Source organism: Dreissena polymorpha, chromosome 4 (genome assembly GCF_020536995.1).
Source record: "Dreissena polymorpha isolate Duluth1 chromosome 4, UMN_Dpol_1.0, whole genome shotgun sequence".
In the NCBI taxonomy this organism is placed as follows: Eukaryota; Metazoa; Mollusca; class Bivalvia; order Myida; family Dreissenidae; genus Dreissena; species Dreissena polymorpha.
In genome coordinates, this window is record NC_068358.1 from 26,818,389 (window position 1) to 26,845,767 (window position 27,379).

The 27,379-nt window shown below is 36.1% G+C and overlaps 1 protein-coding gene across 3 annotated transcripts in view; it reads right to left on the reverse strand.

Annotated features, from left to right (window-relative positions):
• LOC127878038 (asparagine synthetase domain-containing protein 1-like) overlaps nucleotides 1-27,056 on the reverse strand; it is a 35,570-nt gene extending 8,514 nt beyond the window's left edge. For 2 of the 3 annotated variants that reach the window (XR_008048720.1, XM_052424431.1), the window contains exons 1-10: nucleotides 26,939-27,056; nucleotides 25,403-25,603; nucleotides 24,783-24,905; nucleotides 24,313-24,432; nucleotides 19,158-19,314; nucleotides 18,480-18,628; nucleotides 12,310-12,339; nucleotides 11,715-11,838; nucleotides 1,841-1,988; nucleotides 731-814 (exon numbers count right to left, since the gene is read on the reverse strand). Coding sequence is in view for 2 of the 3 variants with exons in the window: in XM_052424431.1 (XP_052280391.1) it covers nucleotides 731-814; nucleotides 1,841-1,988; nucleotides 11,715-11,838; nucleotides 12,310-12,339; nucleotides 18,480-18,628; nucleotides 19,158-19,314; nucleotides 24,313-24,432; nucleotides 24,783-24,905; nucleotides 25,403-25,603; nucleotides 26,939-26,986 (1,184 nt within the window). In the remaining variant the exon portion in view is untranslated. The remainder of the gene's footprint in view (nucleotides 1-730; nucleotides 815-1,840; nucleotides 1,989-11,714; nucleotides 11,839-12,309; nucleotides 12,340-18,479; nucleotides 18,629-19,157; nucleotides 19,315-24,312; nucleotides 24,433-24,782; nucleotides 24,906-25,402; nucleotides 25,604-26,938) is intronic. The other variant, XM_052424432.1, reaches the window with a different exon arrangement.
• Nucleotides 27,057-27,379: the final 323 nt, after the last annotated feature.

A 27,379-nucleotide genomic window follows, 5' to 3' on the forward strand; every position in this document is an offset into this window, starting at 1 on the left:
ATTGTATATTCTAACAAGATTCTTGATGATTTAATGTATGGATAGAACACAATAAGCTCGGTAAAACTCCTAATCAGCACCGAAAAATAACATTCTGAGCCTGAGCACAGCAAGGTAACAACTAGTCAATTTAATCCCTTTAATATGTATGAAAGCATGATCAAATTGACGATACTTTTGCCATAGGATGTTTTCTAAAAAACAAACAAACAATTTGTTGTTGATCTGATGCTTTTCTATTTAACATTCTAGCTTATGCCCTCGTGCTTGTAGTTCTGCGTATCAAACCTTCAAATTGTTTATTATTGACTGGTGAACAAATGCAAACCAAACATTAATTTGGGCCTTTCTTTGAAAAAAAGGGGTTTAATGCATGTGCGTAAACAGTCGTTCCAGATTAGCATGTGCATTCTGAACAAGCTTATCAAGGAGGACACTTTCCTCCTAAACTTGATTTTGCAAAGAAGAGACTTCCTTTCAACGAAAAATACCATACAGACAGAAAGTGTCATCCCTGATTAGCCTGTGCGGACTGCACAGGCTAATCATGGATGACACTTACACACATGCATTAAACCCACTTTTCACAGATCATGGCCCATTTTTAACTAACAGTTCCATTCAATTTCTATTGAATCTGGTCGTTGGGATATTAAGAAGACAGCTACTTAAAAACTGTAAAAATAGTTGTTTTTTTTAAACTGGGATGCTGAACAAACCCGGATCAAACCTTTTTCTTCTCTTATCTTGCTCTTTTGGAATCTGTTCAAAAGCCACGTTTAGAAGGTCTATAGGCTCTCTGATGGGAACACATCTGGAAATAGCAAGCTATCAAGTTGTTTAAGGGTATTTATTTACAGCATTATTTTTAGTTGCAAGTCAAACAAGTATTTCTTTCTTATTTTTTATCGGGGGGGGGGGGGGGGGGGGGGGGGAGTTTTGGGTTATTTAATACATCATTCAGTCTTATAAAGATGTTCAGTTTACTTACACTTCCTGGTCTGTCCAACCAAACTAAGCAATTTAAATGCTTATGTCAGTCAGAGACAATTGCTTACCTTGACACAGGTTGGGAAGAATGGCGCAGCAAATCATTGAAATGACATCCCACCAAATGTACATGTGATGAGGGCAGGATGAGCATCAAAGTCACAAAATTCTATCATTGGGGGTACATGTTCACTTCCCAGTACATATATAGCTTACAAAAGGTGTGTACCCGAAATAAAGCTGCAACTCCTTACACGGACAGCTTCAAAAATGGTGATTTTGAAGTGTGTCTGAGAGAAACAAGGGCAGCACTTTTCGTTGACACATAGACAGTACATGGTTGTAGTCGATCCAATTCTCTTAGGCAATTTAAGAAGCCCTATCTCAATTGTTCTTTTATATTTATAAACAGGCATACTTAGACCCCCCCCCCCCAAAAAAACACAAAAAAACAACAACATCAATGAAATATGGTGAACTTTCACTTTTTAACTTTTGCCAATTTTGTTTTACTATGCAAATGATTTTTGTAAAACCTTTAAAATGTTTAAATCAAATATTCCTGAAAAACAATTGAGTCCAAGCTGTCAGTATCATTTATAACACTTTTTTTTAGGTAAACATAATTGATTAGTTTATACCTATTAATATGTTTAGACCTTAAGCTTTATTTTGGAGGTGGGGGGGGGGGTTGAACAAGTTATTGGTATCTTCAGAGATGATCTTAAGAATTTATCCATAGAGGTGCTCAAACCTTGGACCTCTTGATCCCTAGGTGAATACCATATCAACTATGTCATTGCAACCTCCTACTTGGTTGGTATGATTAAGTGACCGCTAGAAGACTTACCTGTCTGCCAATGCCGCTATCACTGTGGAATCAATGCCACCTGAAAACAGTATGGCAATTCTTGCTTCGGACTTCATGCAGGTATCAGGCATGTCCAGTGAATTGCAGCCATTGGAATTCTGCTCAACAGTGCTGTCAACTGAACTGTCTGAAACAAATGTTGTTTTGTTTAAATTTGAGACACACTGAAACTGCTGTCACACACAACAGAACAGTAACAAGAAGTAAAAACAGTTCTTATTTAAATGCATATGCTTCCAAACTTAACATTCCATTGTTCCATTCTGCAGCTTTGTATTAAAATAACAAGCTGTCAGCCTTTTCAACTGATGCATAGTAGTAAAACTGTATTTTAAAGGGCATGGCACTGTATGTTATATTAAACAAAGGGTAAAAATTCCTTAAAAAAATGCTCAATTGCATAACCTTGACAATAATGCTGTAACACTTATGAGATAAGTATTCTGTAAAAGTTTGATGAAGATCTAATGCAAAATGTAGGAGGAGCTGTTATATGTCATTTTAAACAATGTACATGTAACCTTGACAACTTGCTGTGGCACTTGCAGATAATTATTCTGTAAAAGATTGGCAAAAATGGCATGCAACATGTAGAATGTGTTGTGTTCAGAAGCTTTATATCCTTTGCACACCCAGCTGTAATGTATAAGAATGTACACGTTTTTTCTCTCCTCAAAACCAGGGCAATTTTTACAGTGAATGACTACAACGTTATAGAACGCATATAAATTTCGTTGTTTCAAAACCTGACCCCTATTACCCGTAGGAACCCTGAAACTTTTTTCTTAAAAAATACAATTATCACAGGGGCGTCGGATGCAAATTGACATTGGGGCGGTGGAGTGGGTGGGTATGGGAGGGTGTATCCCCCTCCCATTGATTTTTTTTGAAATTTTTTAGCATCAAATGGCGCATTCTGGTGCGTTTTTATGCCCGATACCTGACCTTATACACGTCTATTGCAGGCATATTCTGAATGACAAAAGTTGTGACAGACAGACAGACGATGGAGAAGTGATCTCTATAAGTCGCAGTTTGCACTTTGTAGCAGGCGACACAACAATAGGGATCATGTGGGTTGAAAGAACGTTTTTCTGGATTTTTTCCCGAAATTCCGTTTTGGAAAATTGAAATTCGTTGGTTGGTTTGGACTAGACATAATTATTGGAATGAAACAAAAAAAAAGTGGTAAAAAAACATTAAATAAGTTTTTTTTAAATTATCGATTTACTTTGAGTTAATACAATTAATTCAGGTATCTTGAGGTATCTTTAATTTTGTGATAATTAAGGACTACTGGATATCAGCATATTTGTTTCATGTCATACTTTCCTATATATTAAATAAACGAAGCAAGGTATTAGATCATACCGACAACTAAAGATTCCAAGGTTTAATTACCAAAAAATAAAGGGATTATCGTTATACAAGAGACCAATCAATTAACAACATAATTGACATGTACATTACCACGGGCGGGTGATGACAATCAACAATACATGTGTCATAACCGCGAAAGCGTAATTAAATTGCTTCATGGTAAAGATATTTACAAATATAAGGTTACTGGAATTAAAATCAAAGTACTGACAGTACTGGTGTGATGATGCTTTTGAAAAGGATGGATTTAAAAGCATCAATTTAATTTTATCTACATCACCACAATTGTGTATGTGAGTACGAAAATTTTGGGTAAGAAAAAAAATGTGTACAAAAATTTTGGGTACAAAAATTATGCCCAAAAAAATATTGGGTACAAACAAAAATTTGGTTACGAAAAAAAAAGGGGTATGAAAATAAATTTGGGTATGAAAATAAATTTGGGTATGAAAATAAATTTGGGTACGAAAAAACATTTGGGGGTACGGGGAAGTAGTACTCGTGGGGAACTTGACCCATTCAGCGAATCTGGGAGGCGGATAACATTCTTGATCAAATATAACAAGAAATATCTTTAAAAAATATTCGACGTGTATTTTTTGTACAACTTATCTTTAAAAACGTCTGTTACAGTAAAACATTTGTGGGTTATAACATTACGTTTCAGCAGATATATTCAAAACTTGACATGCTCTTTAATTACACCATGCTCTTACATTTCACAAGTATATCATACCAAACTTTATATTTCCTTGTTTCCTTTCCTAAGTTAATGATAATTAAGTATGGATGTGATTTCACATGCCCATGAAAATATAATTTTTTCTCTTTTGATTATTGTTTTTTCTCTAATTCAATAAGCTTGGGCATGTTTGTTCGTTAAGTACGACAATACTTTTATGATGATTCCCGAAAGTAGGTATGAGCACATAGTCATAAGAGCACTTGAATACGTGAATCCCTGAACACATGGTAAGGTTAACTAAATCTCCGCGATATGACCTAATATGTGTTTAAAGCAGCAAACAATATCCAACAAACGAATGAATTATCAAACATAGTATGTGCACTGATGTGGCTCTGAAATTTCTGTTTGAAAAGTTTATTAAATATGCAAAATGAGAAAGCACGCATAAAAGCGAGTTTCATAGATATCGTATCGCTATTATGTTGTTTATATACCATATTCGCTTTAACGTTTACAAATGGCAGGTTCTAAATAATTCATTTTCTTTACACTCATGATCGTGTTTAAAATGTTAATTATACACGTTTTCATTTGCAATTTATTTACAAAATCACGACAAATGTAAAAAACAATACAGAAAATGCATGGTTGCTTCATTGATCTATAAACATATAATGGATTAAATACATGTATAACTGATTTAAAATTAATGTTTTCAAACTATTATAAAATCTTTTTCCCAGAATATGCCGTCCTATTTATAGCTCAGCTTCCTTTCCCTTTATCAATGATGATCAGCGAGGTATGCTGATTAGAACAAGAGATGTCAGAGGACAGCGCACTCGATTATTCGAGTGCTTGACAGTATAACGTAAGCCATCATTGGGAAATTGTTCATATTCAATAATTTATAAGACAATCTTAAAAAAAAAAAAAAGGAACAAAAATTATTTATTTTTTTTTGGGGGGGGGGGGGGGTTGGGGGTTGAGAGGGAGGTTTAATGTGGGGTGGGGTAATTTATTAGATGATGTTTAAAAAAAAATAAATTTTTGGGGTGGGGGGGGGGTGGGGGGTAGGGGGGGGGGTGAGAGGGGGTATAATGTTGGGTGTGGTAATTTATTAGATGATGTTTAAAAAAAAAATTGGGGGGGGGGTGGGAGGTTGGGGGGAGGGATTCTGGGTAGAGGCGTAAGGTATTGTTTGGGTAGAATCCATTGTGGTATTCAGGTAAGTGTTGTTTTGTCAAAGTAATAATAAAATGTGATCATAAATAAAGAAGTTATGTCAATTTAAGCAAAATGTTCAATTATCTTAGTGTAAGAGGGGGCCTTATTATGTCAAAATGCTTGATACATTGGTCTGCTCTTGTTTATAGGTTGGGGTCATGATGGTTAACAAGTATGCAAAATATGAAAGCAATATGTCAAGGGACATTGAAAATAGTTGGGGTAGTACACAAACTTTAACATTTGCTGCATATTCTAAGTGGAAAAGGGGCCATAATTATGACAAAATGCTTGATAGAGTTGTCTGCTCTTGTTTATAGGTTGGGGTCATGTTGGTAAACAAGTATGCAAAATATGAAAGCAATATGTCAAGGGACAAATAAAATATTTGGGGTAGTACGAAAACTTTAACATTTGCACACTAATGCTAACGCAGACGCTACACAGACGCTAACGCAGACGCCGGGGTGAGTAGGATAGCTCCACTATTTATATTTCATATATAATAGTCGAGCTAATATATATAATAGTCGAGCTAAAAATCGAGCTATCTCAATCGGACTGGCTCGGTCTTTTACATATGTCGCCCTTTTGAAGAATTTTTTCATGGTATGATAACTTAGACGAGTTGCTTCGCAGCATCTTCAAAAAATGAAAAAAGGTCTTTGCTGAAATTTCAATTTTTCCAAAAATATTGGGGCGGCGGCTGCCGTCCCTTCCGCCCCAGCTCCGAAGCCTCTGTATAATCAATCTTTGTAAATAAACTGAAACTCAATCAAAGACAAAAATTAAAATAAGACTGCGACGTTCGAATGTTCAATATACAGTCTGTTGACTATAAACTTGTCAAATAAAGTTTCGACCATTTATGGTTAATAATTGAGAGTTAAAATCAACAAATATTTAAATCCTCAAAATTCATCTTAAAAAAGCAAATGAGTGTTATTTTGAAAAGAATGATTTTCTGTCATGTTTGTGGTATAAACTTAAGAAAGTTCTGCATTTCGAATGTTTATATGACAACGTTTTGGCAAAAAAGATCAAATCATACAACAGATCATGTGTTACTAGTATATTGTTTATTGATCTGTATTGATATTTACAAAAAACGTTTTTATACGTTACAGAGGTTTATTTGCTATTGACAAAGTTTGTAAAATACCATACAGTTCTTCTTAGTATTCTCATGCACTTCATTTTTCAGTTGTATAAAAGCATAAAAAAAACGGTAGAAACTGCTATGGGGCATCCCCTTCTAAAACAAATTATAATGTATTCAAGCAGATAATTTTTTGACGATAAACAACTGTGACGGGTAAAAACGTATTTTACGCCTGATTTTCGTTGTGAACCGTGAAATGTATTTAAACAAGAGGGCCTGAAAGGCCCAAAGTCGCTCACCTGAGATAACAAGTTATTATTGGGACAAATCTTCTGACCAAGTTTTATGAAGATCAGAAAATAAACCTCTAGAGTATTAACAAGGTAATACTTTAGCCTTATAAGGAAAAATGCCCCGCCCCCTGGCAGCCATGTTTTTCAACCAACGCTTCCAAGATAATATCAAGATGAATCTTCTGACCAAGTTTCATTGAAATCGGACAGTAAATGTGGCCTCTAGAGTGTTAACAAGATTTTACTATAGCCGTATAAGGAAAAATGCCCCGCCCCATGTTTTTCAAGCAAACATAATTATTTTCGAACTCACCCAAGATATCATTTAGACCAATCTTCAATCTTAGACCAAAATTTCATGAATATTGGACAATAAATGTGGCCTCTAGAGTGTTAACAAGGTTTTACTAAAGCCATATATAGCCATATAAGGAAAAATGCCCCGCCCCTGGTAGCCATGTTTTTAAAGCAACAAAAACCATTTTCAAACTCATCCAAGATATCATTGGGACAAATCTTCAGACCAAGTTTCATGATGATCGGAAAATAAATGTAACCTCTAGAGTGTTAACAAGGTCATACATTTCAATATAATTTAAAATAAAAGTTAAGAAGAACATGTGTCGAAAAATGCAAAATAAGCCAGATATTTAATTCTGAAATCGAAAATGTCTGTACAGTCGAATTCGCCAGAATGTATATCATGCATGTACGATGTGAATCTTAATTCATACGACACATGAACACTAACTCCGATCCTAATAAAAAGATGAATTCTTCGGTTATTGTAGGAAAATATGTACGAAATATCTTTTTGTCACCATCGGCTCGGGCGCTAATTTGTCTTTGCTGCATTTTATGAAATTCGTCTTCAATGTCTTGCCTATTTTGTGTTATTGTAACATGTATTTATCAAAATATTACAATTTAACACATATAAAAATTGTATAGTCTCGCTTTAATCGAAACACGAAACACTAAATTTTTTAAGAACACATCACAATTAAGTGCCGTACAGCCATGTATAACTACCTTAAAATAAAAAACATAAAGAAATTCTTAACAAAAGAAGCAACAGAAATACTCGTTTTGTCTTTGGTAATTTCCCATCTGGATTATTGTAATCTCATCTTGTATGGAACAGCTCAATGCAAAATAAACAAAATGCAACGTATCCAAAACATGTGTGCCAAATTGGTACTCGGCCGATAGAAATATGACAGTTCAAAAGATGCTTTGTATGAACTACACTGGCTACCAGTAAAGGCTAGGATAACATTCAAATTACTGACCTTCATGTATAATTGTTCTGTTGGCCACGTGCCAAAATACCTTACAGAACTTTTAAAAGAAAAAGTACCAAGATCTACCGTCTCGTATGACGGATGTTATGTGAAACGCAGAAAGAGAAAAACTTTCATGGACGGGAGTTTCTGAGTTGTTGGTCCGAAACTGTGGAATGACCTACCATCAAGCATTCAAACTTCTGTCTCAAAAGACATTTTCAAAAGGAATTTGAAAACATTTCTCTTCAGAGACTTTTACAACCTATTTCAATTTGAATACCTGTGATTTCAAAACCAATCGAGACTCAGTTGTACGGGCTTATTTGTTCAACAACCATGACTCGGAGGACCAAGAAATTAAAGAATTGTGCAGGCTTCTTTGCTCGAAAAGGATATTTCTTGTACAAGTGACTTGCAACCAAAAATCATTAGGACTTCTTTGCTCAATGATTGAATGACATCATCCAGCGGTCTTTTAGTCACGCTTAGTCCCTCTTGTTGTGTCTTATAGTCACACTGAAATTTTAACTTTCAAGTCATGACTTGTAGTCACACTTGGTCAGTCTATTCATGACTTGAAGTCACAATAGTTCAAATAAGGTAAAAACCCAAAAGAAGTGTCCGTAAGGGTGACAGGCGACCGGTAGCTGTGGGATCCGACAGCCAGAGTGCAGAAATATCCTTTCACGTATCCTTTTAGTTAATGATAAACAGTGTCTTTATGTTGCCAAAACTTTGCTCATAGTATCATTATAATTATTGTCTTAACCCTAGTTATATCAATTTATTACACAATGATTTATTTTTCCTGTGTTTTAATATTGTAGCCGGTATTGTTTTATTGCTTACAGCATTTTTTATTCATGTCACACATTTTTAGATTATTAATTCTTTAATTAATGCTGCATAATAGTATCAATCACTCTTTTTTTATCAATTGTACGTATATTTATATGTTTTGTACAACGCCATTGAATATAATTATATAAATAGGCGTTTCATCAAATTGGCAAGTTTCAAGCAAGTTTTAAGTTTAATCATTTGACAAAAGAATGCCACATTGTACAGAATCATCAACCAATAAAAAACATATTCAAAAGCTTGCTATCTTCCAGAATGTAAAACTATCATTTATAATTAATTCCACTTAATCTTCTTGTGCTTAAAACAAAAAAATTTAAAAAGGGAGACAACTCTGTCAATGGAACATAATTTTTCAAAAGCCATTTTGCAGTTACTTCCCTTGACATGCTAAACTGGAGAGTTCACAAGCTGTTTTTAATATTTAAATATAAGGAAAATTACCCCCTCCCCTCAGCGGCCATGCTTTTTTACCGATCCGAACCATTTTCAAACTCAAGCGTCATATCCAGAAAAAACATGTTCTGACCAAATTTTATGAACATTGGACCAAAAATGTGACTTAAAGAGTGTTCACATGTACATAAAGAGAAAACTGCCCCGCCCCCTGGCGGCCATGTTTTTTTACCAATCTGGACCATTTTCGCACTCGTCCGAAATATCAATTAAACCAATGTTTTGACAAAGTTTCATGATGATTGGGCAATAATTGTGACTGAGTGTTCACAAGGTTTCTCTATAGCCATATTAGGAATACTGCCCCACCCCCGACGGCCATGTTTTTCAACGGACCGGAACCATTTTTGAACTCGACCAACATATTATTGAGACAAACATTTTGACAAAGTTACATGAAGATTGGGCATCAAATGTGACTTTTACAGTGTTCACAAGGTTTTTAATTTTGTTGACATAGTTTTTGACCCAGTTTCGAACTCTGTTGAGGTATCAATGGGACAAATGTTCTGACCAAGTTTCATGAGAATCGGACAATAAATGTGGCCTCTAAAGTGTTCACAAGGCAAATGTTGACGTCGCACAACGCACGACAGACAAAAGGCGATAACAAAAGCTCACCATGAGCACGTTGTGCTCAGGAGAGCTAAAAAACGAGAAAATCCGTTACAGTATTGAAATTTTTTTAAAACGTGCACGTTTAACAATGCTGTAGGTGTTACCTTTTAAAAAGCCCCGGTTCTTATAAGAGAAAAATTGTATACGTTTCAATACGCTACAGCGTTTCGCTGCAAAAATCAACCAGGTGCCTAAAGGATATGTAGCTTAAAACAAAGGACAATCAAACCTTAGACAATAAAAAAATAGTAAAACCTTGACAAAATGCACTGTAACACTTGAATATACAGCAACTACCACGCCTTATGCGTCATGGCAGCAAAATGTTTCAATGGACCAGAGCCATTTTCAAACTGGGCTGAGATATCATTAGAGCAAACATACTTTGATGATACAAATACAATGAATTAGCAAAAAACTTCCACTGTAACGTTGATTTTTACAAGAGCAACATAGTTTTTGCATGCAACATGTCATCTTATTATGACGATTTTAGCAATTTATTTCGAAATTCCATCATGTACAAACAAGAGAGTCTGACATTAAATATCCCACACACAAAAAAACAACACACAAACACGGCAAAACTAAAGCTTTGTCACAGACATGATGTATACCCCCACATGATGCATTGACACAGACTACTTCACAAAACAAGATAATCTAATTTATGGCGATTTTTAAGAATTATTATGCCATTATCATTTATGGCCATTTTTGACCTTTGAACTCAAAGTGTGACTTTGGCCTTGGAGATATCGTCATAATTCTTTCGTGTGACACACCGTCCAATGATGGTGAACAATGATTTTAAAATCTCACAATGAACGACATATTTATGGCCCAGACATGCTCATTTATGGCCATTTTTGACCTTTGAACTCAGTGTGACCGTGACCTTGGAGATATCGACGTAATTCTTTCGCGCGACACACCATCCAATGATGATTAACAAATGTGCCAAATGATTTAAAAATCTCACAATGAACGACATAGTTATGGCCCGGACAAGCTCATTTATGGCCAATTTTTACCTTTGAACTCAAAGTGTGACCTTGACCTTGGAGATATCAACTTAATTCTTTCGCGCAACACACTGTCCAGTGATGGTGAACGAATGTGCCAAATGATTTTAAAATCTCACGATGAACCACATAGTAATGGCCCAGACAAGCTCATTTATGGCCTTTTTTTGACCTTTGAACTCAAAGTGCGACCTTGACCTTGGAGATATCAACATAATTCTTTTGCAGGACACACCATCCAATGATGGTGAACAAATGTGCCAAATAATTTTAAAATCTCACCATGAACAACATAGTTATGGCCCAGACAAGCTCATTTATGGCCATTTTTGACCTTTGAACTCAAAGTGTGACATTGACCTTGGAGATATTGACGTAATTCTTTCGCGCGGCACACCGTCCAATGATGGTGAACAAATTTGCCAAATGATTTTAAAATCTCAACATAAATGACAAAGTACTGGCCCAGACAAGCTCATTTAAGGTTATTTTTGACCTTTGAACTCAAAGTGTGACCTTTACCTTTGAGATATCGACGTAATTCTTTCGCGCGACACACCTTCCAATGATGGTGAACAAATGCGCAAAATGATTTTAAAATCTCATAATGAACAACATAGTTATTGCCCAGACAAGATTTCGGGACAGACCGACAAAGTGACTCCTATATAGGCCCCATTACCAATGGTAATGGGGGTATAAATACAATGTATCATGGCCAAAGGACATTTAAGTAGAAACACACTGAATTATATACTATACCTTATAAAGATTCTTATACAAAACACTAAAGAAATCCTTAATGTTAAGAGAAGCATCAAAAGAATAAGTAGCAACTGACAATTTAATACAAACTAAAAGTATTTATTAGAAACTAACCATTAACTATAAATAAAAATAACTCGGTACCAACTTACCATTAATTACCGTTTGACGCTTCAACGGTACATGATTATGGACTCGAGTCTTAACAGCCATCAACAGCACAGAAAGCAGCTGGTCAGAAAGCTTCCTGTACTGCTCGCTGGTTTGCAACACGTTCTGAGAAGACAGAGAGAGGATTTATAACAAGGGCTGTTTGTAAAACATGCATGCCCCCCATATGGGCTCTCCGTTGTAGTGACAGCCATTGTGTGAATATGTTTTTTGTCACTGTGACCTTGACCTTTGACCTAGTGACCTGAAAATCAATAGGGGTCATCTGCCAGTCATGATAAATGTACCTATGAAGTTTCATGATCCTAGCCATAAGCGTTCTTGAGTTATCATCCGGAAACCATTTTAATATTTCGGGTGACCGAAGTCATTGAAATTCAGATTTAAATCTACAAGCAAGTCGGGCTAGTACTATGGGAATTTGAACAAGCCCCAGTCAGATTTTACTAGCCCAAACATTTTTGTACAAAATGCAGATAAACATAACATAAAACATCCAAAGAAGCATTCATTTATTCAATCTTTAGAATACAATACAAATCTCTTTTTAATTTCATCCTCATCCAAGTGAGCTACCTCGTCATCTGAGCCAGCCTCTTTCGGATCCTGAAATAAGAAGAAATTAATTTCACACACGGATTTCAATCAAATCACAATTATAAATATATACATAAAGTTTAGGTAAAAAATTAGCAGAAATGTATCCCATATATCCATGTGAAAGAGAGAGCAAACCTGAACCACCAGAAGATATATAAGCAATTAAGTGCCAGGTTATTCTACAAAAAGCCAGTTGACAAATGCTTCAATCACAGTTACCTCAGATTCGCATTCCTCAACGACATACTTGAATGACAACTGTTAGGCCATTACTCTCTGTGTCCCGAACGCAACGCAAAACATTTATTTTACATAATAGTCATCCGGGAGCCACAAAACCATGTGCTTTATGCGCAGTAATCCAATTATCGGCTGATTGCCCAGCACGTGTGCGCAGTGTGTTAAAACATAAGCGGCTGTTGATTTAAGCGGCTCAAAACTTTGTTTACAAATATTGAAAATGAAAGTGGAACTCATTTTCTGTTTAATGAATTGTACAAGTACGTCAGGCTTGTAATATTGGATTTCCTACAAGCCCGAAAGAAAAAATACTAGTGTTTTGCTGTCGGACTAGTGCGAATTTCGACGACTGTGACCGTGACCTTTGACCTAGTGACCTGAAAATCAATAGGGGTCATCTGCCAGCCATTATCAATCTACCTACGAAGTTTTATGATCCTAGGCATAAGCGTGTTTGGATTTTCATCCGGAAACCATTTTACTATTTCGGGTCACTGTGACCTTGACCTTTGAAATAGTGACCTGAAAATCAATAGGGGTCATCTGCGAGTCATGATGGTGGTGGTGGTGGCGGCGGCGGTGGCGGCGGTGGTGGTGGTGGAGGAGGAGGTGGTGGAGGAGGAGGAGGAGGAGGAGTAGTAGTAGTAGTGGTAGTAGTAGTAGTAGTAGTAGTAGTAGTAGTAGTAGTAGTAGTAGTAGAAGTAGAAGTAGAAGCAGAAGTAGCAGTAGCAGTAGCAGCAGCATTACAATACCAATACTTAAGAATGATCAAATGGGAAAAGGTAACCTAGCACTGGCAGTAAATATGGGGCTCATTTACAGGTCAGATTTGGAATCTCTGCTGTAAAATGAGATTTTAAATGAATTAAAGGGAGGCAAATGCTGTAATAAAAAGGACATGCATAAACGGTAGTTGTTTCCCTTGTTTGAACCATGCTAAATCCTTAAAATGCCAATTTCCAGTAACTGTGACCTTCACCTGTGACCTTGACCTTTGACCTAGTGACCTCAAAATCAATAGGGGTCATCTGCGAGTCATGATCAATGTACCTATGAAGTTTCATGATCCTAGCCCCAAGCGTTCTTGAGTTATCATCCGGAAACCACCTGATGGACTGACCGACCGACCAACCGACCAACCGACATGAGCAAAGCAATATACCCCCTCTTCTTCGAAGGGGGGCATAAATATACAAAATATACAAAAAATCTCATATTCTGATAATATTTTTACTGATCCACTGTATTTTACTAAAAGGATGATGTTTCATTGGACTGATAATTATAGATTTAGGATTACAGACCAGTTGCTTCAGTTATATTGTTCAGAGTGTGCCCTGTTGGCCGTGTATGCATTCTTGAGTTATCATTCAAAAACCATTTTACTATTTCGAGTCACCGTGACCTTGACCTTTGACCTAGTGACCTCAAAATCAATAGGGGTCATCTGCGCGTCATGATCAATGTACCTATGAAGTTTCATGATCCTAGGCCCAAGCGTTCTTGAGTTATCATCTGACAACCACCTGGTGGACGGACAGACAGACCGACATACCAACAGACCGACATTAGCAAAGCAATATACCCCCTCTTCTTCGAAGGGGGGCATAACAATAGTAACATGGTTTGCAACACATTCTGAGAAGACAGTGAGGGGATTAGTAACAATAGTAACATGGTTTGTAACACATTCTGAGAAAACAGTGAGGGGATTGGTAATAATAGTTACATGGTTTGCAACACGTTCTGAGAATACAGTGAGGGGATTGGTAACACTAAATACATGGTTTGCAACACTTTCTGAGAAGACAGTGAGGGGATTGGTAACAATAGTAAAATGGTTTGCAACACTTTCTTAGAAGATAGTGAGGGGATTTGTAACACTAGTATCATGGTTTGCAACACGTTGTGAGAGGACAATGAGGGGATTTGTAACACTGGGGATTGGTAACAATAGTTACATGGTTTTCAACACGTTCTGAGAAGACAGTTAGGGGATTAGTAACAATAGTTACATGGCTTGCAACACATTCTGAGAAGAAAGTGAGAGGATTGGTAACAATAGTAACATGGTTTGCAACACATTCTGAGAAGACAGTGAGGGGATTTGTTACAATAGTAAAATGGTTTGCAACACGTTCTGAGAAGACAGAGAGAGGATTGGCAACAATAGTAACATGGTTTGCAACACGTTCTGAGAAGACAGAGAGAGGATTGGCAACAATAGTAACATGGTTTGCAACACATTATAAGAAGACGGAGAGGATTGGCAACAATAGTAACAGTTTGCAACACATTCTGAGAAGACAGAGAGAGGATTGGCAACAATAGTAACATGGTTTGCAACACATTCTGAGAAGACAGAAAGAGGATTGGCAACAATAGTAACATGGTTTGCAACACATTCTGAGAAGACAGAGAGAATTGGCAACAATAGTAACATGGTTTGCAACACATTCACAGAAGACAGAGAGAGGATTGGCAATAGGGCTGTAACGAATACACTAGGTGATGAATACGATACGCATCACGAATACAGGGTTGCGAATACAAATATTTATTTGCAAATATGAATTTCAATGAACAAAAGTAATACTGACAACTTGACATGACATTATATAGTATGAAAGTTCAAACTATGAGTTTTTGTCAAAATTTTGATTGAGTATCATTGCATACTGAAAATATGAAATATAACACTTTGAAAGCACAAAACACTGACTAGAACTGCTTAAACTTTGAACACCGTTTTGAAAACATGACTAGTACCAATAAAATCCTTGAGTAAAACAATTATGAGTCAACAGTTGACACATTAGTGACAGTACCCTATTCACATTTTTTTAATGAGCATATGCCAGATAGGTGATGTAGATGATATTTCAATGTCACCTATCAGTCCTATCTGACATACATGTATGTTGATATATTGAATAGAAACAGTGTGACAATAGAAAAAGTATTGAACAAGAAATAGTTTTCATTACCCCATAAATACTGACCACAACTCAAATATTCAACCGGTGCCCGCCATTTTTTTTGATATTCTCACTGGGTAACATAGTGGGTGGGATAAACATGATGAAAAACGCCGGAATAAGGGAAAGAACATTTAAATATAGGGGTTTATTTATGAATCTTCATTTGTAAGGTAAGATGAGATGATTAAACTTTCAAACTCGAATCCACGTTGTTTGTATTCGTCAAATATTCGGTGTGGGAGGTGGCAAATAACAAATACGATTCGTCCACAGCCGTATTCAAGTAATTCGAATGTATCGTTACAGCCCTAATTGGCAACAATAGTAACATGGTTTGCAACACATTTTGAGAAGACAGTGAGGGGATTAGTAACAATAGTAACATGGTTTGCAACACGTTCTGAGAAGACAGAGAGAGGATTGGCAACAATAGTAACATGGTTTGCAACACATTCTGAGAAGACAGAGAGAGAATTGGCAACAATAGTAACATGATTTGCAACACATTCTGAGAAGACAGAGAGAGAATTGGCAACAATAGTTACATGGTTTGCAACACGTTCTGAGAAGACAGAGAGAATTGGCAACAATAGTAACATGGTTTGCAACACATTCTGAGAAGACATAGAGGATTGGCAACAATAGTAACATGGTTTGCAACACATTCTGAGAAGACAGAGAGAGGATTGGCAACAATAGTAACATGGTTTGCAACACGTTCTGAGAAGACAGAGAGAGAATTGGCAACAACAGTAACATGATTTGCAACACATTCTGAGAAGACAGAGAGAGAATTGGCAACAATAGTAACATGGTTTGCAACACATTCTGAGAAGACAGAGAGAGAATTGGCAACAATAGTAACATGATTTGCAACACATTCTGAGAAGACAGTGTGGGGATTGGTAACAATAGTAACATGGTTTGCAACACATTCTGAGAAGACAGTGAGGGGATTGGTTACAATAGTAACATGGTTTGCAACATGTTCTGAGAAGACAGAGAGAGAATTGGCAACAATAGTTACATGGTTTGAAACATGTTCTAAAGTGGACTATGATTTGTTAAGGAGATATCTCAAAATAATGTAGATTATCATTTCCTGATTGAGAAATTTATATACAAGGATGGTTTGATTTACCTGAAAATATCTCTAAAAAAAACATATTTTTCCAAGATGGGATATCTCTTAATAAGTCAGATTATAATTTCATTAATCATTAATATGATATTTTAATATAAGGCAGACAATAATTGCCTTGTTGGGTACACAATATGGTGGACTTGATTTTCCAGAATGGATGCTTGGATATTAAAATATAATAAGTTACTTTTAATTTTAGTTTCACAGAATACAAGTATGCTTTTTATTTACCAGTTTAGAAATAAGCATTAAAAAAACAAGAGATATTTTTGTCAGAAACACAATGCCCCCTACTGCACCGCTTTGATACATGTTCTTTGACCTTGAAGGATGACCTTGACATTGACCTTTCACCACTCAAAATGTGCAGCTCCATGAGATACACATGCATACCAAATATCAAGTTGCTATGTGAAGGGACATAGAAGTTATGATCATTTTTCAAAACCTAAACGTGAAACCTAAATGCAAAGTGTGACGGAAGGACAGACGGACAGACAGACAGGCCGTCCCATCACTATATGCCCTCCTTCTGGGGCATAAAACGCATGATATTTTCTCAATAAATCTGATTTGTTTTGCAATTAACGCAAATGTAATGAAACTTTATAAGTGTTTCTGTTTTGGATTTTGTATGTTATCATTTAATGTTCTTCATGTAAAATATATGCACATGGTACTATATTATATTTGAAACTGATTTGTTTTAATTTCATTGTTGCAGTGTACCAGACATTATATTTGAATTTCCTTCAAGATTGCACACTGTAAGGCATATTAACTGAAACCTTAGAATTGCTTCTGCTGTTTCAATATTACAAAAAAAATGGGTTCAGCATGATTCATTCCCCATCAACCAGATGACAATCAGACTTAGACAAACCAAACAAGAAAACATGCATTTATATTTAGCAAGCTGTGTAAAAATCATATAATGTGAATTTTACATTGAAAAAGTGAATACATGTGTAGCCAGGGGTGTCAATTGGCCAAAATCTAAAATCCTGAAAATAGGCCTATCGTTTTGGGGCCAGAGCAAAAAAGGGTTAATAATTCATATATCTTTGTTTACTATTGTATATAACTTTGTTTACATTATTTCAAAGTAAAATAATTTGTGTTTAAGATGACATTTTGTGACAATAATCTTAAAATTACAGAAAAAAATCCTCTGATTTCAATCAAAATGAAAATTGGTCCTTACGGGCCAAAATCCTGATTTCAGGCATAATCCTGAACTTTGACGCCTCTGGTAGCCAGTTTTTAATTAATCATGGAAAGTTCGACAAAAAATGTTGTGAATATTGTTTAATCATTTTCTGCAATATTGTTAACATCATTGCAAAATCACAAGAATTGCACCCATTTTAAATCTGTGTGAAAATCATTGCCAAAATCTACAGGTGGCAGAATAAGTTTTTCTACATCCAACTAGTCAGCCAATCAGAATGCGTATGCAAATGAGCATCATCATTTAAAGCACAGTTTATAGAAATGTTGTAATATGGTACATGTATAGAATGAGAAAATCTGCATTCCGTGTGACAAATAACTGAAACCTGTCTGCAATATGGTCTTATAAAGTAAAATTTGTTATTTGAAGTTGACTCCCATCAGAATTTGTAACGGTAAGTGTTCAACTTATTTCATTTTGATTATTATTTTCTGACAAATAACCTATTGGGGCCAGAACAAGTAATGGCATATCAGATTTTTTAGAAGGGTATTGCTGATTTTAGTGTTTTTTTAAATGCAAATTCTTATCAATGCCCTGTCCTCACCTGCAGGTATTCTAGGTGACTCTGTCCTGGAAGAGCAGGTGGCCGGGACAGTCCATCAGGTGGAAAGGTTCTGTTGATAGTAGGTCGGTGTGAAGGAACCTCATTCGACGAAAGTGTTACCTGAACATAACCTTCTGACAGGCTCTGACCTACAGATATGTACATTTTGAGAGTTCAGTGATAAACTGTTGTGTCTGCTTATTGAATACGAGCAGCATGGCGTGCAAAATGGGTCATATGCCATATGAGTCCACAATAGTTAACCTGTCGGCTAATGAGACCACGAAATCTTGTGTGAACGTATAGAAGAAAGGGATGTTCTGGACCAGACTGCATTACAGCACAGCCTTGTCCGGAGCTACCCTGGCTGCATATGGCATAAGTATAAGACTCATTTTTTTATCGATGACACTTATACCATTGTTTTAAACTCAACCTTTGAATAGTTATAAATAAAAGTTGTGTTTGTTGTTCGCATGCTACATGTTCTTCAGACAAAGAAGTAAGGGAATTGGAAGCTAAGCCATCAAAATACTAGGAGAAGAAAAGGTGAGAATTTTGACTTTAGCTTATGACTGAAAATCTTGAATTAAACTGACTTTGAATATTCAATAGTCATAGACTTTTGTGTAAACATCGTACAAAAACAATTCAATAAGGAAAGCTTCTAAATCTAACCAGCAGAAAGCCTATTGCTGAAATCCTGTTGCACGGGTTCTAGTGTCCCTGGCCACACTGCAAGTCTCCATGGAAACACTGTGATGCTATAGCAACCAGTCTGTGAGGCTGGGGGAGTCAACTTAAAGATGCCTATTGCAGGAACCTCTGTGTGAACCTGTTAATAAAAATGATAAGCAGGTACAAAACTTTCAATTGCTTTCCTAGAATTACTTGAAACAAGAGATGTGTTCGTCAGAAACACAATGCCCCCCATTGCGCGCTTTGATTTTTTTTTGACCTTTGACCTTGAAGGATGACCTTGACCTTGAACTTCCACCACTCAAAATGTGCAGCTTCGTGAGAACGCCGCTTTGAAAAAAATAAAAAAATTGTTTGACCTTTGACCTTGAAGGATGACCTTGACCTTGAACTTCCACCACTCAAAATGTGCAGCTTCATGAGAACGCCGCTTTGAATTATTTTTTTTGACCTTTGACCTTGAAGGATGACCTTGACCTAGTTCCACCACTCAAAATATGCAGCTTCATGAGAAACACATGCATGCCAAATATCAAGTTGCTATCTTCAATATTGAAAAAGTTATGGCCAATGTTAAAGTTTTCAGACAGACAGACGCCTATATTTGACATTTGACCTTGCAGGAAGACCTTGACCTTGACCTTTCACCACTCAAAATGTTCAGCTCCATGAGATACACATGCATGCCAAATATGAAGTTGCTATCTTCAATAGTGAAAAAGTTATGGCCAATGTTAAAGTTTTTGGACGGACGTACAGATGCCATTATATTAGACATTTGACCTTAAAGGATGACCTTGACCTTCACCTTTCACCACTCAAAATGTGCAGCCCCCTGAGATGCACATGCATGCCAAATATCAAGTTGCTATCTTCAATATTGAAAAAGTTATGGCCATTAAAGTATTCGAACGGACAGCCTGACTGACATACACACATACTGACACACTGACGGACAGTTCAACTGCTATATGCCACCCTACCGGGGGCATAAAAACTTGAAGTACTTTGAAAATACTGTTTGATTAATTATTGCGTATCAACTAAATAAACATCTATTTGAAATTCTTATAACATTTGGTTGAATGCCTATGCATTCAAATGACAAAGAATAGTGCACTTGTTTTATGATAAAGAATCATACTAAAAGTGGGCTAAGGAAAATGTGTTTTGTGTGGTTTCAAAGAAGTTACTTTGCTACACAATTTAACTCTTTCAGTGCTGGAACCAAATTTTGAAGGCCTTTGCAAACAGTTTGGATCCAGATGAGATGTCACAGAACATGGCTACAAGTCCAGATGAGACGCCACAGAACATGGTGTCTCATCAGGATCCAAACTGTTTGCTATTCTGATAGTATTCTTTGAAAAAAATGGAAGAAAATGCTAATTTTAGAAATTCAGCAGACGACATTTTAACAGACGACAAATTTCCCAGCATGCAAAGGTTAAAAATACCATTTTACCCTCACCCTCACAGGAGCAGGGTTGGCATATTGACCGGTCAATTGAGTATTAACCTGGCCGGCGGTCCATACCCGGTTAAAACCGGTCAATACTGGTCATTATTGGTCAATACTGGTCGAAAATTGTAGCATTTAAACATGACAAAGGAAGAATTTCAGCTATTCTATATTAAATCAATCATTATTCTGTAATTGATAAAAAAAATTGAGTTATCTATTGTAAAAAAATCTTTAAAGCTGTAAAAAATACTTCTTTATTATTTATGGAAACGGTCTCAAATACAAAAGAACTAAGGCAATATCTTTATCTCAGTGTATCACATCTGTTACTGAAGTATTATTACTATTGCAGTTACCATAGTATTTCACTGATCTATTGATATATCTAGTTGATAAGCTGATGGACAAACAGAACTCTTGTGGTTTCTAGGGTCATTAGAAATCTGGCCCCTAAGCCTTAATTGGTAATAAAATGCATGCACTGGCATGTCTCTGATAGTGACAATGAAGCAAATCTGCCCTTAGGCTATTTCATTTCACTCAAAAGAAATACGATAACTTGCTATTAATGTTATTAATTTAATAGTTACTTCTAACTTGTCTCCTTTCTATATTAAGAGGGTTTTCATGTTTTAAAGTTCAATTGGTCGTCAAATGAATAAGCAATCAAAGTTCTTGATTTTGGCAACATATAATGTTTACCAATTGTGGGTCTACTCTAGACTTTTCTTTTCAATTATTTCTTCCTTTTAATAATCATTTCTTATTATGTTTTTTTTATATCAGTGGAAAATAAAATATTTTTTCACTATTTTGTTAAAGAAATCCAGGCAAGAATACATGACAAGTAAGGGTTGTGTCAAAGGTGACATGTAAGGCTCTACTATCAGTTTTGGGTGCCCTAACCTGTATAGGCGAGAAGACTGTGAAAGACTGTGGAGACAGTGGGGCATGAGGAACAACTAATACACAGTAATTGACAGGTTCTTGTTGAATCAAGCACAAAACTTTCTGAGCATTCATAATTCGTTAGAATTGAAAAAAAATTCAATCGACCAGAAAAATCCAATTGACCAACTTGACTCATTTGCAAAATTTTAAGAGTTCGGCCTACAAATTGTATGAACAGGTATAAAATAGTGGGTATTAATAGCTTAAGACATTATTGGCAACATGTCTGTTTAATTTATATTATCAATATTGTTTAATTAAGCATGGAATATTAATCAAAATTAAGGGGCTAAGTTCAATCGACCAGTATTGACCAGTAAGACCACTTTTGGAGTATTGACCGGGGCGATTTTAACCGGTAAAAACCGCGGGTTAAAACCGGGGGCGGTCGATTGGTGCCAACCCTGCACAGGAGACACCTCTACAAGTCCTAGAAGGGACAGGGCCTGTTCTGAACCCTGGGACATGATTGGAGCATAATAAGTACACCATGATTTCATGCACTTTATATTTTAACACTGATCTTTGTGATTTCAGAGAAAAACAAGAGCACCGCCTTGCGGGTGCAGACCGCTCATCTATTTTCTTTTTAAAGGTGAAGGGACTATCATTTTCAATCACAAAGGAGGGAGGGGTGGATAGAAGAGGGGTGCATTGTGTGGGGGTGTGGACATTTATTACATTATCTTCCAAAAATGCGAAAAAAAGGAAAAAAAAAATCGGGGAGGGGGGGGTGGTGGGGGGGGGGGGGGGTGGGGATTCTTGGGTGCGATGGTTGGACGGTATTTAAAACATAAAATAATAAAAATAAATATTTGTGTTTTGTAACCGTTTCAAAAAACATAAATTGGGGGGGGGGGGGGGGGGGTGAGGTGGGGGGGGGGGGGGGGTTATAGTGTGAGGGTGTGGCGGTAATTTGTGAGATGATCTTAAAAAAAAAAAAAAAAAAAAAAAATTTTGGGGGGGGGGGGGGGATTCGGGTGGGGGGGTGGGGGGGGTGGGGGGGGGGTGTTTCTTGGGTGCGATGGTTGGATGGTATTTCAAACATAAAATAATCAAAAATAAATAGTTTAGTTTTTTAACCGTTAAAAAAAAAAAGGGGGGGAGGGGGGGGGGGGGGCACGGGCGATGGTTTGGGTGGAGTCTATTATGGTATGTCAGGTAAGAGTAGTTTTGTCAAAGTATCAATCAAATCTAATCATAAACAAAGAAGTTGTATTTCAGACACAGTGAATTGTGTTGTTCAACTAAATTGGTAATATCCGGGAACAATGCAGCTCTAGCGATGCAATAGAAGCACTTCAAGACTTTTAATATGACAACATAGAAATGACATCTAAATAAGAATCCAAATGGAACGACATGCATTCTTACAGTACTTCCGCGTCGGCATTCGCTTACACATGTTTGGAACATGAAATATATTGCATGTTCAGTTAGAGAGGCATAAGGCTTCTATTTAATAGAATCAGACGTCTGCATTTTTAGCAAAATTTAATAATTTGACCTTGAGAGTCAAGGTCATTCAAAGGTCAAGGTAAAATTCAACTTGCCAGGTACAGTAACCTCATGATAGCATGAAAGTATTTGAAGTTTGAAAGCAATAGCCTTGATACTTAAGAAGTAAAGTGGATCGAAACACAAAATTTAACCATATATTCAAAGTTACTAAGTCAAAAAAGGGCCAAAATTCCGTAAAAATGACATCCAGAGTTATGCAACTTGTCCTTTTACTGTACCCTTATGATAGTTTGCGAGTGTTCCAAGTATGAAAGCAATATCTATAATACTTTAGGGGTAAAGTGGACCAAAACACAAAACTTAACCAAACTTTCAATTTTCTAAGTATAAAGGGCCCATAATTCCGTCCAAATGCCAGTCAGAGTTACATAACTTTGCCTGCACAGTCCCCTTAGGATAGTTAATAATGGTTGCAAGTATGAAAGCAATAGCTTTGATACTGTAGGAATAAAGTGGACCTAAACACAAAACATAACCAAATTTTCAATTTTTTAAGTATAAAAAGGGCACATAATTCTGTCAAAATGCCAGTCAGAGTTACATTACTTTGCCTGCACAGGCCCATTATGATAGTTAGTAAGTGTTTCAAGTATGAAAGCAATAGCTTTGATACTTAAGGAATAAAATGGACCTAAACACAAAACTTAACCAAAATTTTCAATTTTTTAAGTATAAAAAGGGCACATAATTCTGTCAAAATGCATGCCAGAGTTATCTAACTTTGCCTGCCCAGTCCCCTCATGATAGTAAGTAAGTGTACCAAGTTTGAATGCAATAGCATTGATACTTTCTGAAAAAAGTGGACCTAAACGCAAAACTTAACCAAAATTTTCAATTTTCTAAGTATAAAAAGGGCACATAATTCAGTCAAAATGCACGCCAGAGTTATCTAACTTTGCCTGTCCAGTCCCCTCATGATAGTAAGTAAGTGTACCAAGTTTGAATGCAATAGCATTGATACTTTCTGAGAAAAGTGGACCTAAACGCAAAACTTAACCGGACGCCGACGCCGACGCAGACGCCGACGTCAAGGTGATGACAATAGCTCATATTTTTTTTTCAAAAAATAGATGAGCTAAAAATGTTTAAAGTTTGTTTCTCAATAAGTCTCTATACCTCAAGTGACCCCAGAGGAGGATCCCTTTTTGAATATTCACATCAAAATAGAAGACTCTGCGCAGGCTCTCATTTACTTACCTTGTTGTCAAGTTTCACAGAGGAAAGGTAGAATTCATCCTTCCAATCAGATGGTAGATGCCACAGAAGACTACGCCTACCAAACATGTCTCGCCCAAACCACAGGCTCTGATTGTCTTTCTTTGTTCAGGGAAATAGAACAAGACCATAATTGGGCAGCATAATTGAACTCTTGAATGCTTAATAGATTGAAAAAGTCAATGTTGTTACAAAATATGCTGCCTTTTAGTAGCAGACAGCCAGTGACTATTAAGTACAGGTGTAATTACCACTCAAACTAGTTTCAAGGAATACATATTGACAGCTTAAACCAGGTAACCACTTGGTCAGGTTAGACTGTACATTGTAAATAGTGAAAACTTAATATACATCTATAAGTAACGCTGACCTTTAATCATCATGACAATAAGTAATTTTTGTTTCATAAGTCTTTTTATAAACATACAAATACACTAAAGCTCAAACCTTACCTGCCAGTAAATAAAGGACCAAGGGCCATGAACTTGTGCCATTGTTGCCAGTATTTCATCCTCATTTTTGCAACATCCAAGCTTTGCCAACAAGACATCGGTGTCACTTTCACCATCAGGTACCTATAACCAACTCTACACATTTCAGTATTTCTGTGAATATAGGAAAAAATGTTTCCTATCATTGGTTTTGCAAATTCACATATTAATATTAATTAATATTGCTCATTGGGTCATTGTCGACCTGAAATGGCTTGAAGTCACCCTGGGGTGACTAGAAGCCAATTCATTTCACCCTGGGGTGACTTCAAGCTGATTCTAGTCACCCGGTCGGCTTGAGGTCACCCCAGAGTGACATGAATGGGCTTGAAGTCACCCTACGGTGACAAGAATTGGCTTCTAGTCCCGGGTGACTTCAAGCCATTTCAGGTCGACAATGACCCAATGGGCTATGCTCATTGCTCAAATACACCATGTAATTGTAAAGACCTTCTATTGTAATTATATTATTTTAAATAGAACGGGAAATTCAGCAGTGGAAAAACTGTGTGTATACATTCAAATAGATAGGTAATTATATTTAAGCTATTACTAAACAACTCAAACACAAATAAGGTAACCTCGATTCCATCAAATATTTCCCCATTCCAAAGCAACAAGTTTCCATATGCATCTTCAGCAGGTTGTGTTGCCAGGCAGTTGCCACGGAGATGTAGCACATGCCCAATGAAGGTGGCCTTTAAACCGCAGGCTAGATTGAGACTGCACTGGTGACTTCTGTCCGGACCTCTGTGTGCCAGCCTGCTCTGTTCATGGGTATGCTGAAATATTGAAGCATCTGATCTTTAGTATGATAATGAATACAGAATCATCATAGATTGTGTGTTTCCTGAAATGAATACTGCATAACAGAATTTGTATTTCAGCATGAATTGTGCTTGAACATACATTAACTTGCAGGTACAAATCAAACACACAAATGTTAATAATTGAATCCCTTTGGATTGGGAAAATGTGTGGTGTTTTTTACTAAAATTGGGAAATTAATGTAGTTGTTGTTTTTCTAAAAAATGCTTCAAAATTGAATACAAGTGTTTTCAGAATTATATTTACTAAGGTTGAAATAATATGGATTGGAGATGAACATTTTTTTTTGAAAACTTCCATTAGGAATATTTAGCTCCCATGTAGAGAAAATATATACTTTTTTCTATTGGGAATTTCGGGATTATTTGAAATCGATCCGATTTTAATGAAAAAAAACACGGCACCTATTTAATATTCAGACATAGATTGTGATAAATAATTTCACTATCCAAGAGTATGATGAACCTATTTGAGATGTTTTTCTTTCTTTATCAAATGAACTAATTTAATATTGTGATTGTGATGGATTGTTTCGGTAATACTAATATTAATTAATTCAGTAAAATAAGTAAATTAAAGGGACTGTCAACCACGACGACAAAGAAAAGAAAAGTTGTAAAATACCGTATTTGTTTACAATTATAAGTTTATATTGATTAAAATATCATGACTGGTATATTACAATAATATTTTAAGTATATTTGGTAATAAACTTTTGCGATGTGAAATCAAAGTACATTGCGCAAATAGGTGACATAACGGTATACACACTATAAATAACGCAAGTAGATTGATCATTTAATATATAAAATATAAACAATTCACTACGCATGCACAATTTGCATTCCTGGATTTACCACGTGGCGATGATGATCAATCTACTGGCGTTATTTAAAGTTAACTGGAAGTTACCTGGTAGACATACCCAGTAAAATTTATTACTGAATATACTGAAAATATGAAAATTTGACAACTTTTTTCAAGTAATGTAATATTATGTAAGAGGCCCTAAAGGCACATATATTGGCTGATTGTATAACTGTTATTCGGTAATGTCTGATAATGCAATAGGCAAAAGGTATATATAAACCCCACATTTGTACATTTTTCAAATTACATTAATGTGAAATAAATTGATGGTAAAATGCGGGTAAATGCAAATCAAAGAAATTTGACAGGTTGGTCATACATTGTACATGTATTGTATTACCCAAAATGGACATAAAAAGCCCTGAATAGATGTGAAAACAACACAGATAATCAAATTGTACAAGACATCAATTATAAACCTGATCTGATCCGTCAACTGAAGAGAAAACACAGCAAATGCCACACATTTTAGTCTCGATGATTTAACCAGAAGCTTGTTGTAGTGTAACCCAATCATAAAATTGTCATTGTTTAACCACTACTACATAAGTCAGTTCGGTCTAATAAAGGCCCATGGACAAACGAGCACATTTGGGAAGCAGTGGTTAATATACTTTGTCAATATTAATGACATTTGTTTGCCCTTTATAGTATGGGTTCCTTTTAAATGGTTTTACTTTTTTCTCACAACGTATGCACACAAGTCTTACTTAAAGGTCGTCATCTATTTATATAACATATATTATTTATAGAACGCAAAGATTCTAGCTCCGCAAACACGGTTTACCAAAGTTATGTATTGCATACATTGATCTTGATATCTTTTCTAAAATTGCTCGGCATGACAGTTTAGTCATTAA